Source organism: Salvelinus fontinalis, chromosome 1 (genome assembly GCF_029448725.1).
Source record: "Salvelinus fontinalis isolate EN_2023a chromosome 1, ASM2944872v1, whole genome shotgun sequence".
In the NCBI taxonomy this organism is placed as follows: Eukaryota; Metazoa; Chordata; class Actinopteri; order Salmoniformes; family Salmonidae; genus Salvelinus; species Salvelinus fontinalis.
The window spans coordinates 38947929-38969180 of NC_074665.1; the positions used below are offsets into that span (position 1 = coordinate 38947929).

Below are 21252 nucleotides of genomic sequence, written 5' to 3' on the forward strand. Positions count from 1 at the left end.
CAATTTCTTTCGGAAACTGATCATTCATGCCAATTTTGGTCCCAGCAAGTCTTTTACCCAGGCTTTTAACCATTATTTTATCTTTAAATGAAGCAAATTTGGCAACGATTGGGCGTTCGTACCTCTGCCCTCTCTCTCCGAGGCGGTGTACACGTTCAAGTTGGATCTTATCGATAACTTCGCGTGGAATCTGAAGCGCTGCAAAAAGGAACTCTCTAACTACAGATTCAGGAACCTCTCCTTCTTTCTCTTGGATACCTGTAAGTACCAAATTCTCTCTCATGGATCTAGTTTGTATGTCCAGTAAGCATTCCTTCAGAACGTTGTTCTCCTTTTTAAATTCATTCATTTCGGTTTCAATCTTATTGACTGTCCCTTTTAGCGCGTGTGTTTCCTTCTCCAAAGCCGTAGCTTTTTCATCACTCATCTCTAGGCTTGCCTTCAACTCTTTTATATCTTTACTAACTAATTCAAGTATACCCAGTTTGTCATTTATTGATTTTAACAGATCGGTTTCGACCTTTACCATTGCCGGTGGTGAGAATATTAGATCATCAGTGTCGGTTGAGGAGTCACGTTTTCGTTTTTGAATCGGTTCCCCTGTCTTACTCTCCATCATGTTTGGGTGTTGCTTGTTTTCGTAATATTTGACGATAAATGTCTCTAGTCTTAGGATTTGTTTTGTGTTATTATCCAGATTGAAGGTTATCACCCACCAGATTATTTAGTGCTAATATTTTAGTCTAATTTAGCAGATATTTAGAATATTATGTTTTATCTTGAGGTGCTCTACATAACTTTGTTCAGTCCGCCATTACCTTTACGTTACCTTTACGTCTGCCGTCTTGTTTATCCACAAAAAATGTTTGTTTTGTGCGATAATGTCCATCATTTATGTCTAAATTCCTCCTTGTTGTTCTAGCGTTCAGTACACTTTCCAAACTCATGACGCGCGGGCAAGTCCAGCGGAGAGTACGGACGAAAAGTTTAAAAAGTTATATTACAGTCCGTAAAAACATGACAAACAAAGTATTGAATCAATCTTTAGGATGTTTTCAACATAATTATTCAATAATGTTCCAACCGGAGAATTCCTTTGTCTTCAGAAGTGCGATTGATCAGAGCTCGCTCTCACATTAACGCGCATGGTCAGCGCATGTTCAGGTCATGGTAGACCTTACTCAATCCACTCTAATTTGGCCCCACTTCACAGTAGAAGCATCAGACAAGGTTCTAAAGACTGTTGACATCTAGTGGAAGCAACATTACCAATATCCCACTGCATCTTCAATAGGAGCTGAGTTGAAAATCGACCAATCTCAGATTTCCCACTTCCTGGTTGGATTTTTTCTCAGGTTTTTGCCTGCCATATGAGTTCTGTTATACTCACAGACATCATTCAAACAGTTTTAGAAACTTCAGAGTGTTTCTATCCAAATATACTAATAATATGCATATTCCAGCTTTTATGGCTTTGTAGCAGGCCGTTTACTCTGGGCATGCTTTTCATCCGGATGTGAAAATACTTCCCCCTACCCCAAAGAAGTTAACTAACCTCCAGATGAGCTTCAATGCCATACAACTCTCCTTCCGTGGCCTCCAACTGCTCTTAAATGCGAGTAAAACTAAATGCATGCTATTCAATCGATCACTGCCCGCACCTGCCCGCCCATCCAGCATCACTACTCTGGACAACTACAAATACCTAGATGTCTGGTTAGATTGTAAACTCTCCTTCCAGACTCACATTAAGCTCCAATCCAAAATTAAATCTAGAATCGGCTTCCTCTATCGCAACAAAGCATCCTCCACTCATGCTGCCAAACATACCCTTGTAAAACTGAGCATCCTACCGATCCTCGACTTCGGTGATGTCATCTATAAAATAGCCTCCAACACTCTACTCAACAAATTGGATGCAGTCTATCACAGTGCCATCTGTTTTGTCACCAAAGCTCCATATACTACCCACCACTGCGACCTGTACGCTCTCGTTGGTTGGCCCTCGCTTCATACTCGTTGCCAAACCCACTGGCTACAGGTTATCTACAAGTCTCTGCTAGGTAAATCCCCGCCTTATCTCAGCTCAGTGATCACCATAGCAGCACCCACTCGTAGCACGCGCTCCAGCAGGTATATGGTACATCTCACTGGTCACCCCCAAAGCGAATTCCTCCTTTGGTCGCCTTTCCTTCCAGTTCTCTGCTGCCAATGACTGGAACGAACTGCAAAAATCACTGAAGCTGGAGAATCATATCTCCCTCACTAGCTTTAAGCACCAGCTGTCAGAGCAGCTCGCAGATCACTGCACCTGTACATAGCCCATCTGTTAATTGCCCATCTATCTACCTCATCGCCATACTGTATTTTATTATTTATCTTGCTCCTTTGCACCCCAGTATCTCTACTTGCACATTCATCTTCTGCACATCTACCATTCCAGTGTTTAATTGCTATATTGTAATTACTTCGCCACCATGGCCTATTTATTGCCTTAACTCCCTTATCTTACCTCATTTGCACTCACTGTACATAGACTTTTTGTTAACTTTTTTTACACTGTATTATTGACTGTATGTTTTGTTTATTCCATGTGTAACTCTGTGTTGTTGTATGTGTTGAATTGCTATGCTTTATCTTGGCAAGGTCGCTGTTGCAAATGAGAACAATGAATTGTTCTCAACTAGCCTTCCTGGTTGAATAAAGGTTAAATAAAAAAAAATGTAATAAAAAAATAAATTATGGCATTGATGTATCCTACCAGATTAGTGATAGTAAAATGCCAGGAAAATAAAAAAGGAAATTACTTTGTTGTTAAGGGAAACAATGCGGCTGATGAGGCGGCGAAAAAGGGATCTAAATGCACAATTCCAATTTTAACAGCACCGATGGTTATCCTTGAATCAATACCTCAGCCGGATGATATCATTAGGATGCAGGAACATGCCGGACTGTATGAGCAATCCATGTGGCACCAAAGAGGGGCAACCAAAGATGACAGCAGTCATAGTGGCACCTACTATATTGCTTAATTTGCTTATTACTGATTGGCATAGGTTGGACCATTGCGCAAGGGGGAGGTGATAAGAAAGATTAAAAAGCAAGGTCACCATACCTACAGGCAATGGTGGATGAGGCAATAGCGAATTGTGCTCAAAATAATGTGCGGAAAGGGATAACCACACCCATAGGCCATATACCGGTCCCAGAAGGACCATTCCGACACCTAGTAATGGGCTATGTGGATATGATAAAACCAGTAAATAGTAAAAGATACATGCTGGTTATCATAGACAGATTCAGCAGATGGGTAGAAGCAGTAACCTCAACTGATCAGGGATCAGGAACAGTGATAGAATTCTTAACCAGAGAAGTAACACCTGGGTTCGGAATGCCAACAGAAATTAGTTCAGACAATGAATCAGCATTTATTCAAAAGACAGTAAAACAGGTAGTATAGCAGCTAAGGATTAAACAAAGACTAGGATGTGTTTATTATCCCCAGTCACAAGGATTGGTTGAAAGAATAAATGGTACTCTTAAGGCTAAGATAAATAAGATGTGTGCTAGTGCAAGGCTTAATTGGGTGGATGCACTACCGCTTGCTCTAATGAGGTATCACATACAAACTAGCAAAGTTACGCATCTAACACCGCATGAAATGCTGACAGGTCGACTTGTGCCAGCTCTAAGGGCCCCCATTAGAACAATTAGAAATGGCGGTAAAAGCATATATGAGACAACAACTGCCATACATAAAGTTATCTATCTCCAGGAAAAAGGGCAAGAACCTGAACCACGACCAAAGGTTCCCTGTCAAGTGATACCAGGAAATCGGGTCTACGTCCGTGTGTTCCGAAGAAAAGGAACGCGCCAAGGCGAGAGGGTCCCTACAAGGTGGTCTTAGCAACACAAACAGCAGTCCAGGTGGAAGGAAGCACCGCCTGGTACCATCTAAACCACTGCACCAAAGCTCCAAGGGAGATTGAACGACCATTGAGTCTTTAGGGAACTGTCACGACTCCCGACGAAGTCGGCTCCTCTCCTTTTTCAGGCGGCGCTCGGCGGTCGACGTCACCGGTCTTCTAGCCATCGCCGGTCCACCTTTCATTTTCCATTTGTTTTGTCTTGTTTTTCCGCACACCTGTTTTACATCCCCTCATCACTCTACGTGTATATTATCCTATGTTCCCCCCATGTCTGTGTGTGTAATTGTTCGTTACGTGTCATATGTGATGCTTCATGCTGTTTTTTTGCCGGGTCTTGTTTGGAACCCGTGGTATTGTATGCTGTACATTATTTGTGTGATGAGTGCGCTATTCGCTTTTGCCTTTGTGTCGTTACACAGTTGCGTCCGACGCACAGTTACACAGTTGCGTCCGACTGTTTTCCTTCTGCCAAATAAAGTGTGCCTGTTCACTCATCTCTGCTCTCCTGCACCTGACTTCAGTTCACAAGTTGCACACACTGTTGACAGGAACGAAAGGAGAGGATACTGAAACAGAAGGAGACATGGATCATGGCGCAACTCCCAATCGTCAACAGATACACTCGCCTGAAGATCCGGAAGTTCAGGGATGGGGAGGAGTGACATGCCTGTTGCTCCTGATGACATACCTGACGGAGACACTGTCAAAGGGGATGGAGAAACATTGACAGGAGGATGGGGAGGAGATTTTCCTACCATCGACTTCTCTGCCCTCACATGGTCTCTCTGACAGACAATGGAAACCAAAACAACTGGAAAGTGGGAAAATGGCCTTCACAGCAACAGCAGCAAACCTAGGAAACATGGTAATAGACCCACTTATTAAATCTCCTTTGGATAAAAGTAGAATTAGCATCCCCATTCCATCCCAAATAATAACGGACGCAGAAGTTCAGAGGTCCCTCTCAATTAGGAGAATCAGAACTCAACCAGAAATAGTACTCTGTGGATGGACCCATCATCAGACATTGGGAGAAGCCATCTGGGACTCAGAAGGATGCACTATAGAAATAAACAAAGGAGAAGCTAATTGGCTGATTACCATGGACACGCGTGTTCAAAAGGAAGGTGAAGAATATTTAATAGAAATAATTAGCACTAAATGTTCTGAAGGGAATAGTGTGACACTTATCCATCTTGACCTAAATCTAGAGCCTCTGACAAGACAGACAGCAGTAACGGCTATAGTAAAGACAACGGCAGCAACACCCCAGCTACCGCCTACTGCCATTAGAGATAGGTCAGAAACTTCAGTGTCAGTTGGATACCTCCAAAACATTTGGAACTCTCCAATCAATCCCAGTAGTTTACGTCAAAAAATGGTGTCTGTCATTCCAATTGGTGATATATATATACAGCGTCTAAATTAAGATTGACAAATTGCTTATTGTGTGCACTCTCTCCACTAAAATAGTTAGTGGTGGTACCTAATCCTTATGATTATAGGGACTGTGCTGACTTTAATAAAAACATGTGTTATTTGAGTGGGTCAGAAAGGCCTTATTGTCCAGCTGAATGTTTGTCATATTTGGGAAATCCACACTATCACAGATATTACAACCAAACAGGCTGGGGAAAATCCCCAAGGAATACAAAGCAAGAGATGGGGTTAAATTGGCTCTTGGCAGAGAAAGGTGGGGTTTGTGTTATGTTTGGAGATGAATGCTGCATCTTCACCCCCAATAACACTGCCCCAGATGGTTATTTTACTAAAGCAATGATTAAGCTGAAAGGACTGCGAGAGGAAGTAAAGGGCAATGCTGGACATGATTCCCATGATTCCCATTGGTTGGACTCAATCCTGGGAAAATGGGGTGCAATGTTTACAAAAAAGGCAATCATGATAGGCATAGCACTAGTGGTGATGGGTGTTGTATTCTGTTGTATTTTACCTTCACTGAAATCTCTCCTCATCCAAACCATAGTAAAACAGATGTCTGTAAAAAACTGTCATTACCGACCCAGTCGTGGAGGTGTACCCTGTTTTCGGAGCTCCTGGACAATACGCTGACTAAAGTGGAAAAGTATGCAATACTAATGGTGGGCCGTTGGACTGTCCATTTGGAAATCCTGAATGCCTATGGGGCGTAGCCCCAGGGGGAGGATGGGGTTGTTGTACCTATCAAGAATGACATCAATTGTTATAGAATGTAATAGATGTTGAACTTCCTAACATACAGTTGAAGTCGGAAGTTTACATATACTGTACTTAGGTTGGGGTCATTAAAACTCATTTTTTTTCAACCACTCCACAAATTTCTTGTTAACAAACTATAGTTTTGGCAAGTCGGTTAGGACATCTACTTTGTGCATGACACAAGTAATTTTTCCAACAATTGTTTACAGACAGATTATTTCACTTATAATTCACAGTATCACAATTCCAGTGGGAGAGAAGCTTACATACACTTAAGTCCCTTTAAAGAGCTTGGCAAATTCCAGAAAATTATGTCATGGGTTTAGAAGCTTCTGATAGGCTAATTGACATAATTTGAGTCAATTGGAGGTGTACCTGTGGATGTATTTCAAGGCCTACCTTCAAACTCAGTGCCTCTTTGCTTGACATCATGGGAAAATAGAAAGAAATCAGCCAAGACCTCAGATAAAAATTGTAGACATCCACAAGTCTGGTTCATCCTTGGGAGCAATTTCCAAATGCCTGAAGGTACCACGTTCATCTGTACAAACAATAGTACACCAGTATAAACACCATGGGACCACGCAGCCGTCGTACCGCTCATGAAGGAGACGCGTTTTGTCTCCTAGAGATGAACGTACTTTGGTGCGAAAAGTGCAAATCCATCTCAGAACAACAGCAAAGGACGTTGTGAAGATGGTGGAGGAAACTGGCACAAAAGTATCTATATCCACAGTAAAACGAGTCCTATATCGACATAACCTGAAAGGCCACTCAGCAAGGAAGAAGCCACTGCTCCATAACCTCCATAAAAAAGCCAGACTACGGTTTGCAACTGCACATGGGGACAAAGATCGTACTTTTTGGAGAAATGTCCTCTGGTCTGATGAAACAAAAATAGAACTGTTTGGACATAATGACCATCGTTATGTTTGGAGGTAAAAGGGGGAGGCTTGCAAGCCGAAGAACACCATCCCAACCGTGAAGCACAGGGGTGGCAGCATCATGTTGTGGGGGTGCTTTGCTGCAGGAGGGACTGGTGCACTTCACAAAATAGATGGTATCATGAGGAGGGACAATTATGTGGATATATTGAAGCAACATCTCAAGACATCAGTCAGGAAGTTAAAGCTTGGTCGCAAATGGACAACGATCCCAAGCATACTTCCAAAGTTGTGGCAAAATGGCTTAAGGACAACAAAGTCAAGGTATTGGAGTGGCCATCACAAAGCCCTGACCTTAATCCTATAGAACATTTGTGGGCATAACTGAAAAAGCGTGTGTGAGCAAGGAGGCCTACAAACCTGACTTAGTTACACCAGCTCTGTCAGGAGGAATGGGCCAAAATTCACCCAACTTATTGTGGGAAGCTCGTGGAAGGCTACCCGAAACGTTTGACCCAGGTTAAACAATTTAAAGTCAATGCTACCAAATACTAATTGAGTGTATGTAAACTTCTGACCCACTGGGAATGTAATTAAATAATTAAAAGCTGAAATAAATCATTATCTCTACTATTATTCTGACATTTCACATTCTTAAAATAAAGTGGTGATCCTAACTGACCTAAAACAGGGAATTTTTACTCTGATTAATTGTCCGGAATTGTGAAAAACTGAGTTTAAATGTATTTGGCTAAGGTGTATGTAAACTTCCGACTTCAACACAACACTTATTATTATGTGTTTTTTCTATTATTCCTATATTTTCTTTCTCTCTGCATTGTCGGCAAGGGCCCATAAGTAAGCATTTCATTGTTAGTCCACACTTGTTATTTAAGACACGGGCCGAATAAAATCTGAACTCACTAATTGCATTTGAGGTTTGGTTCAACAGAATCAGTCAATTCCCTTTCTAACAAAACTCCTTTGTATGCCTCAATTCCCCACATTTAGAGCAGACCATACTAAAATGGGAGTATCATGATTATAGAAAATGAATGCTCAGTTTCTGTTGTGTGCGGCATTGCGGTACCACGTCCTGCTAGCAGCATTGTAGCCACATACTGTTATGTGCTAGCTGTCTAGTCTATGTTTTATAAATGTGCAATGAGCAATAAAATACTAATTCTGAGAAATAAGCATGTTCTTAACCAGGTAGCCACTTGGTTTCAACAATCTAAACAAAGTGAACAGGCTATGTTGTTCAAACAATTGGAGACAGACAGAACGGTGAATTCATAACAATTCAACTGTTCTACCTAGTTAACAAGCAAATAGATCCAAGTAGGCTATACTTTAAATATAAAGATTAGCTAGCTACTCACTAGCATGTGGGCTTGTGTTTCAGAGATTGTTTATGAGATCGGTGTTCATTTTCTATAATGCCTGCTGCCAGAAGTTGGTCATTATTAGTGGATTGTGGATGGTTTTGGTTAAATATGTAACAAAAACGACATTTTCATAGACAGACTTGAAAGCCAGATCAGTTATTATTGCAAAAAAGCAGGTTAACTATTTTGATAAGATAATTACATTATTAGTGGGTCTTACGTTTGTGGAAGCCTTATAATTAGCCTCGGTAAAATTTCACAAGCCCTGAATTCATTAGATTATTCCTGACTGTTTGAAATGCATTGTATTGACCATTGTATTGACCATGAATTGTGCAACAAAGCTTATTTAAAGAAAACGTTAAAGAAAACCGAGATATACAGTTCCAGTCAAAGGTTTGGACACACCTACTCATTCAAGGGTTTTTCTTTATTTTTTACTATTTTCTACATTGTATAATAATAGTGAAGACATGAAAACTATGAAATAACACATATGGAATCATGTAGTAACCAAAAAATAACCAATCAAAACATATTTTATATTTCGAGATTCTTCAAAGTAGCCACCCTTTGCCTTGAGGACAGCTTTGCATGAGTAGATGTGTCCAGACTTCTGACTGGTACTGTGTATGGTGAATCGCCCATAAATGTGAAAAATTCTAGACCTGATTTTTAGGCAATATCGCCCAGCCCTAGACTAGGCTCAATCAATGTCCGGAAAACCTGCCCTATGAAATATAAATACGTTAATCATTAGTAAACTGTAGCTTTTGCCCTCCTATGGCTATTGATTTGGGTAGATGGGCAGGCAGAGTCTCTCTCTGTATTTGTGTCTCCATGTGGGTCATGGATAAGGACCAACTGCTGAGAAACAATGACTGCGAAAAGAACAGCACACACACACACACACACACACAAACACACACAGCAGTAACATGAAAGGAGCCCTGTACGCAAACACACAAAGACACACACTTTGACTCTGTCTCCCCCGCAATGGACCATTAGAGTGAAACACTAACAAAATACATTACGGAGGGTACAGGAATAGCATCATGACAAATTGATCGTCTGCTGCAAAAGTGAGACACTTTGGATTGTTAATGACATTGTTCTACCTCGACAGATGGTGTGACTTCTCCTTTTACAGTGTCCATCAAATCGTATGGAGAGCATACCTTTTACCAAACTATTCAGTTACACTTTACAGCCAGCAGGTTTAATGTATTATGATGCCTTGCTAAGCATGTACGCCCCCTTTTTAATGTATTTTAGTCATCTCATAATGATACTGACAAAAATACAGCAATTTGAGTCAGTTGAAATGTTAATTCAGAGGCATAACATATAATTAGCCTTATTATAAGAGTTTATAAAGGTTCATACACTTTTTTTAAATATATATATTTCACCTTTATTTAACCAGGTAGGCTATTTGAGAACAAGTTCTCATTTGCAACTGCGACCTGGCCAAGATAAAGCATAGCAGTGTGAACAGACAACAACACAGAGTTACACATGGAGTAAACAATAAACAAGTCAATAACATGGTAGAAAAAAAGAGAATCTATATACAATGTGTGCAAAAGGCATGAGGAGGTAGGCAATAAATCGAATAATTACAATTTAGCAGATTAACACTGGAGTGATAAATCATCAGATGATCATGTGCAAGTAGAGATACTGGTGTGCAAAAGAGCAGAAAAGTAAATAAATAAAAGCAGTATGGGGGTGAGGTAGGTAAATTGGGTGGGTAGTTTACAGATGGACTATGTACAGCTGCAGCGATCGGTTAGCTGCTCAGATAGCAGATGTTTAAAGTTGTTGAGGGAGATAAGTCTCCAACTTCAGAGATTTTTGCAATTCGTTCCAGTCGCAGGCAGCAGAGAACTGGAAGGAAAGGCGGCCAAATGAGGTTTTGGCTTTAGGGATGATCAGTGAGATACACCTGCTGGAGCGCGTGCTACAGGTGGGTGTAGCCATCGTGACCAGTGAACTGAGATAAGGCGGGACTTTACCTAGCATAGCCTTGTAGATGACCTGGAGCCAGTGGGAGCCAGTGGGTCTGACAACGAACATGTAGCAAGGGCCAGCAGACTAGGGCATACAGGTCGCAGTGGTGGGTCGTATAAGGTGCTTTAGTGACAAAACGAATGGCACTGGGATAAACTGCATCCAGTTTGCTGAGTAGAGTATTGGAAGCTATTTTGTAAATGACATCGCTGAAGTCGAGGATCGGTAGGATAGTCAGTTTTACGAGGGTATGTTTGGCGGCGTGAGTGAAGGAGGCTTTGTTGCGAAATAGGAAGCCGGTTCTAGATTTAATTTTGGATTGGAGATGTTTAATATGAGTCTGGAAGGAGAGTTTACAGTCTAGTCAGACACCTAGGTATTTGTAGTTGTCCACATATTCTAAGTTAGAACCGTCCAGAGTAGTGATGCTAGTCGAGCGGGCGGGTGTGGGCAGCGAACGGTTGAAAAGCATGAATTTGGTTTTACTAGCGTTTAAGAGCAGTTGGAGACCACGGAAGGAGTGTTGTATGGCATTGAAGTTCGTTTGGAGGTTAGTTAACACAGTGCCCAAGGAAGGGCCAGATGTATACAGAATGGTGTCGTCTGCATAGAGGTGGATCAGGGAATCACCCTCGGCAAGAGCGACATCGTTGATATATACAGAGAAAAGAGTCGGCCCGATAATTGAACCCTGTGGTACCCCCATAGAGATTTCCAGAGGTCCGGACAACAGGCCCTCCGATTTGACACACTGAACTCTGTCTGAGAAGTAGTTGGTGAACCAGGCGATGAGAAACAAAGGCTATTGAGTTGGCCTGTTCTTAGTTCTACATTTTTTGAAAGGGGCATGCTTATTTAAGATGGTGAGGAAATTACTTTTAAAGAACGACCAGGCATCCTCGACTGACGGGATGAGGTCAGTATCCTTTCAGGATACCCGGGCAAGGTCGATTAGAAAGGCCTGCTCGCAGAAGTGTCTTAGGGAGCGTTTGACAGTAATGAGGGGTGGTAGTTTGACCGCGGACCCATAGCGGATGCAGGCAATGAGGCAGTGATCGCTGAGATCCTGATTGAAAACAGCAGAGGAGTATTTGGAGGGCAAGTTGGTTAGGATAATATCTATGAGGGTGCCCATGTTTACAGATTTAGGGTTGTACCTGGTGGGTTCCTTGATAATTTGTGTGAGATTGAGGGCATCTAGCTTAGATTGTAGGACTGCCGGGGTGTTAAGCATATCCCAATTTAGGTCACCTAACAGAACGAACTCTGAAGATAGATGGGAGGCAATCAATTCACATATGGCGTCCGGGGCACAGCTAGGAGCAGAGGGGGGTCTATAACAGGCGGCAACAGTTAGAGACTTATTTCTGGAAAGATTCATTTTAAAAATTAGAAGCTCGAACTGTTTGGGTATAGACCTGGAAAGTATGACAGAACTTTGCAGGCTATCTCTGGAGTAGATTGTAACTCCTCCCCCTTTGGCAGTTTGACGGAAAATGTTGTAGTTGGGTATGGAAATCTCAGAATTTTGGGTGGCCTTCCTAAGCCAGGATTCAGACACGGCAAAGACATCAGGGTTGGCAGAGTGTGCTAAAAAAGTGAGTAAAACAAACTTAGGGAGGAGGCTTCTGATGTTAACATGCATGAAACCAAGGCCTTTTCGGTTACAGAAGTCAACAAATGAGAGTGCCTGGGGACACGCAGGGCCTGGGTTCACCTCCACATCACCCGAGGAACAGAGGAGGAGAAGCATGAGGGTACGGCTAAAGGCTATCAAGACTGGTCGTCTAGTGCGTTGGGGACAAAGAATAAAAGGAACAGATTTCTGGGCGTGGTAGAATAGGTTTAGGGCATAATGTACAGACAGGGGTATGGTGGGGTGCGGGTACAGTGGAGGTAAGCCCAGGCACTGAGTGATGATAAGAGAGGTTATTTCTCTGGGCGCGCTAGTTATGCTGGATAAAGTCACCGCATGTGTGGGAGGTGGGACAAAAGTGGTGTCTGAGGCATGTTGAGTGGGACTAGGGGCTCCACAGTAAACTAAAACAATGATAACTATCCTAAACAACAGTATACAAGGCATATTGACATTTGAGAGAGACATAAAGTGAGGCCTAAAGCAGTCACAGGTGTTGATTGGGAGAGCTAGCTAAGACAACAACAGCTAATCAGCTAAGACAACAACAAAAGCTAAAATGGTGATGAATGGGCAGAGTGGGTCGGTTAGCTACACACAGGGCCTCTTCGATAAACAAAAATGAACCAAATGGAGTACCGTGATTAATGAACAGTCCAGCAGGCATCAGCTATATAGCCAAGTGATCATAGGGTCTAGTGAGCAGCAATAGATGGAGCAAGGAAGCCGCGGGGTAGTTCTTACTACGCTAGCATGAGACACAGCGATTAAAGTTAGCAGGCCGGGGTTAATAGTAGCTTCCGCTTCGACGTCCGGCAAAGGCCGGTTGAGGGCACAGCGGATAGCTGACCAGTCTTGGTGGAATGGCGGTGTCGACAAAGGGTCCGGGACAGAGGGCAAAAGAGGTATTGTAGTTGTAGTAGTTTCCTTTGCTAGCCGGGAGATGCGCCTGGCTCGCGGCTAACTGGTGCTAGCTTCAGGGCATGGGCGTTAGCCACTATAGCCACTCGGTAGCAGCTAGCTAGCAGCGATGATCCGATGTATAGGACCGGATCTTACGGCAGGATCCGGTGGAGTAGAGGATTTTAAGCCGTGTTGGGGTATGGTCCGGGAGGTGATCACTGAGTAGGTCGGGATGTGTGCCTGGCTCAGGGCTAGCTTCAGGGCTAGGTCACTCGGTGGCAGCTAGCTAGCTGTGATGATCAGGAGTAAAGGTCCAGGGCTTACGGCAGGAATCCGGCGTTGTAGTGGGAAAACAGTCCGATGCTGGCAGGCTGGCTAGTAATATCCAGGCAAAAAGAAAACGGCTGGTGTCTGTGCAGAAGGTAAAGGCCGCTAGCAGTGGCTGACAATGACCAAATAGCTAATAGCTAAATTAGCTGGTTAGCTTCTGATGGTTAGCTTCTGATGGAGGTTCTGGCTATAAGGTATATAAAAAAAGGCGGATCCGTATTACATTGGGGGAGGCGGGTCACCGGAAGGTATATTTAATTTAAAAATGGAAAAGAGATTGAAAATAAATTGAAATATTTACAAAAAATACGAAAAATACAAAAAGCACACGAGAGGATGACAAAACCACGTCTGCACTGCTACGCCATCTTGGATAAAATATGTCTTCTGCAGAGGGACAAGAAAGAGCCATGAGAAAACGAGATTTGATCAGTCATGGAAATAATAGTGATGAAAACAAATTGGCTACGAATATTAAAAGAAGATGGGAAACAAGCTTTGAAGGAAGAATACTGGAGTTTTGATGCAGGTACATCCAACTTGCGCAAAAACAATATTGTGATATTGTCAAAAAGAATATATATATTTTTATGCGTTTATATTTTTTTCACATTGCTACAGGGTTGAAGGCTTTTTGAGTATTCACTCTTTTGAGAGTTTTCCTCACGTCAGCCTCAAAGAGCGAAAGCACCTGATTGTCCGGAGCAGCGAGAGTCTTCCAGGATGGCTCTTATTGTCTGCCTTGAATCGAGCATAGAATGTGTTAAGCTCGTCTGGGAGGGAGGCATCGGTACGCAAGTTTGCGTCTGTGGATGTGTGTTATGGTGTGGGTGTGTGGTACTTTTCATCACACAAACATAACAAGACGTCCTTAAACTTCCCTCTTATAAATATGTATGATGTGATTCACAACCCCTACCCCCATCCATCCACCAGCCCCTGCACCATCTTCCTAGACAAAGCACTTCAAACACTGGGGGGAACCTATCTCCCTCTACCAGGCCCCCAACCCCTGACAAACTAATCCCTCGGGACCTAACCCAGAATAATGATCATTTCTAAATGGCTGGCTGTCATAGACCAGAGAGTTATTGTTGTTGGAGTGTTCTAACTAACACAGGTACCTGCCATGTACTGTTTGAACGCAGAATGACTATCAATTTACCAGCTGGTGGTACATACCGTGTGTAGAGACAAAGCCTGTCTTGTAAACATGTGCATGTGTCAAGTGTGTAATGTATAGTGTTTTCTTATACAGGAGGACTGTGTCCAATACTATTTGCCCCCTATTCTATTTCAAACAATACAAATCCTTGTGTCTGAAATTCATTAAAATGACCTTATAAATGCATGGTTCTCTCCATCTGAAAGACAGTCCATTTAAGTTCATTACAGGATCCAAAATCAGACCCAAATCTAGGCTATCTTTTCTATTTAGAATTTTGTGTCACATTTCCTATAATATTCAGAATAGTGGTTCAGTTTTAGCACAGAGCAAATGGCAATAGTGAGGATGATTGTCACTTAGGCGAGAGACAGAGATACAGATGGAGAGAGAGGCACCATCCAAAGAGGAGGCACTACTGCAGTGTCTGCAATACTCTGCAAAATCAGAGATGCTGGGAGAGGCATAAAAATATAAAAGTGAATGTGGTGATAACCTACGGGATTATGTGTATCATTGATCCAACATAAGGAGACTGTGCACGCACGCACGCACACAGACACACACACACACTACTGAGACAGACAAAACTGATGTGATGGGGTAAAGAGGACAAATAGCTCAAGGTAAGTAGATCAGTCTGTCTCCTCGGGTGTATGTGGTATACCCTGTAAATTGCCAAGTATATCTAGAGCATTCTTAGTTTAAAAGGGAAATCCACCAACAAGTACGATCACTCTGAGTGTCGTCATTGTTTAACTTATTTTTTCATGTGTCACACATTCAGCTCAGACACCAAAGCTCAGTGGGTCTCAGATAGACCATGTCATGTGGTCTGTTTGTCGGTCTGCCTGTCTGTGATTTAGAGGTTCATGGCAAGCTCTTTAGAAAAACATGCAGGCCATATAGTACCACAGTATGAGTCATAATACCCATAAAACTTAGCGGTCAAACGGAAATGCTTCCAATCGTTTTTTCACCATTGATTTTTGCCATAGGGGGTTTTAGAAAGATTTAAAATAAGTGACTTGTTTCAGGAAACTAGCCGTATGTCGCACATCACTACTTCACAGGAGAGCCATTTGAACATGAAATTAATTATTTTATCAAAATGCGCTTTTGGCAGAAATGCATTCTGGAACATGTGAACTTTCATGTGCCTAAATAACAAACTTGTATGCCATCTGTAAATACGAATGAAATTGTTAAATTACGAGACTAGTTCGTTTAACCACAGAAAAAGGCCGGAACCTTCCCACTAGCCATGATTGGCTGAGATAATACACCCATGTAGAGAGATGAGTTTGGATTGGTCTGCCATGTAGCTTCTGTCTCTATTACACACACATACACATCTGTCACTGTCCGTTCATACACTCTTAGAAAACATGGTTCCAAAAGGGTTATTCAGCTGTCCCATAGGAAAACCCTTTTGCTTCCATGTAGAACCCTCTGTTAGAGCCCTGCACGGGCATACATTTCAAGCCCGAGCCCTACCCATGCCTACTCATGGCGGCTCTCTGAGTCTAAGTATCCATAGCAACGGCTCCGCTTGGGCTGCTCTGCTCAATAAAGAGACATGAGAGAGCAGTTTGCTACTTTTCGTCAGTCTAAACTCCGACAAAACTCAAGGAACATTATTATTTTCTGTGAAATAATCTCTTATATTTTATTTTTGATGAGGTTGAAGCACTTCTGACACTTCTGACATGTTATGATCTTAGTGAGATATGACTGTACTGCACAGCAGAGCACTCGCAAATTGCTTGGCTTCAAAATGTTAGCAATCAATTTAGTTATACCCGAACCCTGACCGTACCATAGTTTTTGATGAAAAAGCAGGCCCTACTCAGCCCTAACCCGATGTATAATGTCGGTGCCCGCCGGGCTCGGTTCGGGGTAGCTTAGCTCTACCCTCTGTGGAAAAGGTTCTAACTGGAACCTAAAGGGGTTCTTCAAAGGGTTTTCTTATGGGGACAGCTGAAGAACCCTTTTAGGTTCCAGATAGCACTTTTTTTCTGTGTATGATTTAAAATAATTTATTGATATGACTAATGTGATGACTGTGATGCATTTACACTGACATACACACACTGACACACACAATCACCATACACATTTACATAGATACAAGCATGCACGCACACAGACCCGCACACACAAACATACATTTACATTTTAGTCATTTAGCAGACACTCTTATCCAAAGCAACTTACAGTTAGTGCATTCATCTTAAGATAGATAGGTGAGACAACCACATATCACAGTCATAGTAAGTGAATGTTTCCTTAATAAAGAAGCAAAATCAATGCTAGTAGGAAAAGACAAGTGCAAGCTTCTTCTTTTTTTTTTACACACACATATTTCACACTTGATACATATTATGGTAGGACATGGATTGATTTTAGTAAGAAATAGCTCTCTATGAATGAGGCCACGACAGATAACAATGGAGTGTACCTTTTAACCAGTTGCCATGGTTACAGCTGTAGACTGATGAGTGTGTGTGCAGTCCAACTGGGGCTGCTCTGCGCAGTATAGATCCCTACCACAGGAGGTTGGTGGCACCTTCATTGGGAGGACAGGCTTATAGTAATGGCTGGAACAAAGTAAATAGAATGGTATTGAACTCATCAAATGATACCATTCCATTCCAGCCATTATTATGAGCTGTCCTCCCCTCAGCAGCCTCTTGTGACCTCTACACTAGTGCTCCACTTTCCACTGTACACAAATGTACATTACCTTACCACAAACTCACCACTCAAACTGGCCATCAAGCCATTCAATTAACTGTTTTGCCAGGAAAAGCATCACTGTCCAACCCAAATATCAACAGGCATATTTCAGCATAAAGAACTGTACTGTATGTTTGCGTATGTGTCTTTATCAGCAGAGCGCTACGCTTCAGATAACTCCTTGATAGCAGAAAGAGATCTTCTAACCCTGGGCTCTCCAACCCTGTTCCTGGAGAGCTACCCTCCTGTAGGTTTTTGCCCCAACCCCAGTTGTAACTAACCTGATTCAGATTATCAACCAGCTAATTATTAGAAACAGGTGCCCTTGATTAGGGTTGGAGCGAAACCCTACAGGACGGTAGTTCTCTAGGAACAGGGTTGTAAGAACCCTGTTCTAACTATTGTAGATTGGTTATGCTTTGGAATGCTCCTTCGAAAAAACAATCCTTACAAAATGTGGTTGCTGATCACTAATACTGGTCCCCAACTTACATCAGCAATACATGTACAATGTAACATTCAAACCAGTACAGATCCCCAAAAACACACTGCACATCAGAACCGACTGCGGACAATAATGCTGACAAACAAAAACCGCAAAGACACAGCAACTCCAATACGATTCAGTTACCTTTTTCTTTCACCATGACCATTGATATCCAGGTAAAACTGATCAGAAAATGAGGGGTGATATGTAAAAAATGTGTCCAGGGAGATGGTGTGTCCTTGAGTGAAAAATGAGCTATGCAAGCTAGACAGAGGTGAAACATGCAGGAGAAAATCTATTTTCCGTAAACCAATACGGCAGCGTGGGGTATGCCTTCTGCCAGCCTATTTTCTACCCCCACCTCCCCCTCACACTCCCCTTGTATCCCCCTCCCCTCGCTCATCACCTCTGTTGTGTCAGCCCTCTCCTCATTGCAGTGTCTAGGTGGCAGCTGCTGCCATTTGACAATTATATGATCGACCGGCTCGATTAGATTTTATGTAGAAAAATTTGAAGTGGTGTTTTTGACATTGGATAAAAGTTGAGACACAGAGCTAGAAAATTATATCATACACTAAACTTGAGGAACAATGGGAAAGTAATTCTACATTAAAAGTTGATCAACACATACAGGAGAGGTCTTCTTTGTCTACACCCATTCATCGTTCACACCCTCTTTAAGCTTTAGCCTTATCCTGTTAAGGATTCACATATGAGGCCATGTACTAAACAACCAAAGATTTCAAGACTAAAGGCTGGTTTATACCATGGGTGTGTTCATAAATTTAATCTGGAGTGTTTTCTGGGTGTTCGTATACTCAGAGCATTGTCAGATTGTCCGTTTGTAAATTCAGAGCTTTTCGCTCTGGCCAAGGAGTAAGGTTGATTGGAGTGTTCTAACCTAACAGCAGCAGTCAAACACCCAAGTTAACTGGCTAATGTTGGCTAGCTTGCTAGCTACGTCCACACATAAATGAGAGAACAGATCCTTCTGACCATTTTACTCGCCCTAGCAGAGATGGTTAAAATGTTTTTAGGTTATCCAGAGCATTGGTGACTGCAACTGTGCTGCTGGTAACAATCTAATCACGCCTTTTTTTTACCAATTTTTACTGACACCGGCCATATTCAGCGGGAGCAGTTTTGCTCTCTGGCACACAGACGAGAGTGCTCTGAAATCGGAGTAGATAACCAGAGCGAATTTACCAGCTATGTCTATCGACAGTTGTCGCAGTGACATCATGAACATTCTATTGAAATGGTTACTTGCATAGTGGAGTCTTTGGTTTATACATATACAGTTGAAGTTGGAAGTTTACATACACTTAGGTTAGAGTCATTAAAACTCGTTTTTCAACCACTCCACAAATTTCTTGTTAACAAACTATAGTTTTGGCAAGTCGGTTAGGACATCTACTTTGTGCATTACACAATACATTTTCCAACAATTGTTTACTGACAAAATATTTCACGTATAATTCACTGTATCCACAATTCCAGTGGGTCAGAAGTTTACATACACTAAGTTGACTGTGCCTTTAAACAGCTTTACAAACTTATGATGGGCTAAGTGACATCATTTGAGTCAATTGGAGCTGTACTTGTGGATGTATTTCAAGGCCTACCTTCAAACTCAGTGCCTCTTTGCTTGACATCATGTGAAAATCAAAAGAAATCAGCCAAGACCTCAGAAAAAAAATGGTAGACCTCCAAACTTCTGGTTCATCCTTGGGAGCAATTTCCAAACGCCGGAAGGTACCACGTTCATCTGTACAAACAATAGTACGCAAGTATAAACACCATGGGACCATGCAGCCGTCATACCACTCAGGAAGGAGACGCGTCTATATCCACAGTAAAACGATTCCTATATCAACATAACCTGAAAGGCCGCTCAGCAAGGAAGAAACCACTGCTCCAAAACCACCATACAAAAGCCAGACTACGGTTTGCAACTGTACATGGGGACAAAGATCATACATTTTGGAGAAATGTCCTCTGGTTTGATGAAACAAAAATAGAACTGTTTGGCCATAATGACCATCGTTATGTTTGGAGGAAAAAGGCGGAGGCTTGCAACCATAAAGAACACCATCCCAACCATGAAGCATAGGGGTGGCAGCATCATGTTGTGAAGTTGCTTTGCTGCAGGAGTGACTGGTGCACTTCACAAAATAGATGGCATCATGAGGTAGGAAAATGATGTGGACATATTGAAGCAACATCTCAAGACATCAGTCAGGAAGTTAAAGCTTGGTCGCAAATGGGTCTTCCAGATGGACAATGACCCCAACCATACTTCCAAAGTACGTTTGGCAAAATGGCTTAAGGACAACAAAGTCAAGGTATTGGAGTGGACATCACAAAGCCCTGACCTCAATCCCATATACAATTTGTGGGGAGAACTGAAAAGGCATGTGCGAGCAAGGAGGCCTACAAACCTGACTCAGTTACACCAGCTATGTCAGGAGGAATGGGCCAATATTCACCTAACTTATTGTGGGAAGCTTGTGGAAGGCTACCCGAAACATTTGACCCAAGTTAAACAGTTTAAAGGCAATGCTACCAAATACTAATTGAGTGTATGTAAACTTCTGACCCACTGGGAATGTGATGAAAGAAATAAAAGCTGAAATAAATCATTCCCTTTACTATTATTCTGACATTTCACATTCTTAAAATAAAGTGGTGATCCTACCTGACCTAAGACAGGGAATTTTTACTAAGATTAAATGTCAGGAATTGTGAAAAACGGAGTTTAAATGTATTTGGCTAAGGTGTATGTAAACTTCCGACTTCAACTGTAGCCAACTAGCTAAACAATTAACCATAATCCCAACTCATGACATTACTACCCTGCATGAATATGCAGGTAGCTAACCAACCAGGTTCAATGTTAGCTAACATTAGGCTATAACTAGCCATAGAAATGAGATATTAATAATTTTACTTCTGTCAGGCGTCTAGGTGTAGCAGGTAAGGCGGAGTCAGGCGCAGGACACAGAGATGAGTAATTCATGTAACTTTACTCAAAACAACAAATATTCCAAGAAAGAAAATAATCAAACTCACAAATACAGACAAATTTACAACGAACATACACGCACAAAATCATGCGGTAACCAGAGGGTTAAATAAGGAACATATAATTATGTGAATGGAAACCAGGTGTGTACAATGAAGACAAAACAAATGGAAAATGAAAAGTGTATCGGTGGCGGCTAGACAACCGGTGACATCGACCGCCGAACGCCACCCGAACAAGGAGAGGGACCAACTTGGGAAGAAGTCGTGACAACTACACAGATCATACATGTAATGTTAGCTAGCGAGCTAGCCAGCTGACGTTAGCTCACTAGCTAACAGTATACTTTTAACTTGAAATAAAAAATACTTTCTGACAAAATTAGAAACGTGTAATATAGTTTTACCCCTTTTTTGTGATATCTTATTGGTAGTTACAGTCTTGTCCCATCACTGCAATTCCCCTATGGCCTCGGGAGAGGCGAAGGTTGAGAGCCATACGTCCTCCAAAACATGACGCAGTCAAGCCGGAGTGCTTCTTGACACACTGCTCGC

At 42.1% G+C, this 21252-nt stretch overlaps 1 protein-coding gene across 12 annotated transcripts in view; it reads right to left on the minus strand.

The window, feature by feature from the left end:
- The window catches only part of LOC129854082 (actin-binding LIM protein 1-like), a 151917-nt gene that overhangs the window by 89684 nt on the left and 40981 nt on the right, over nucleotides 1–21252 (minus strand). For 8 of the 12 annotated variants that reach the window (XM_055920796.1, XM_055920810.1, XM_055920805.1 and 5 more), the window contains exon 1: nucleotides 17818–18027. The exons of the other annotated variants lie outside the window; for them this stretch is intronic. In XM_055920796.1, coding sequence (XP_055776771.1) covers nucleotides 17818–17956 — 139 coding nt within the window. In that variant the 5' untranslated portion in view covers nucleotides 17957–18027. Of the gene's footprint in view, nucleotides 1–17817; nucleotides 18028–21252 lie in introns of those variants that run through there. 12 annotated transcript variants of the gene reach the window in all.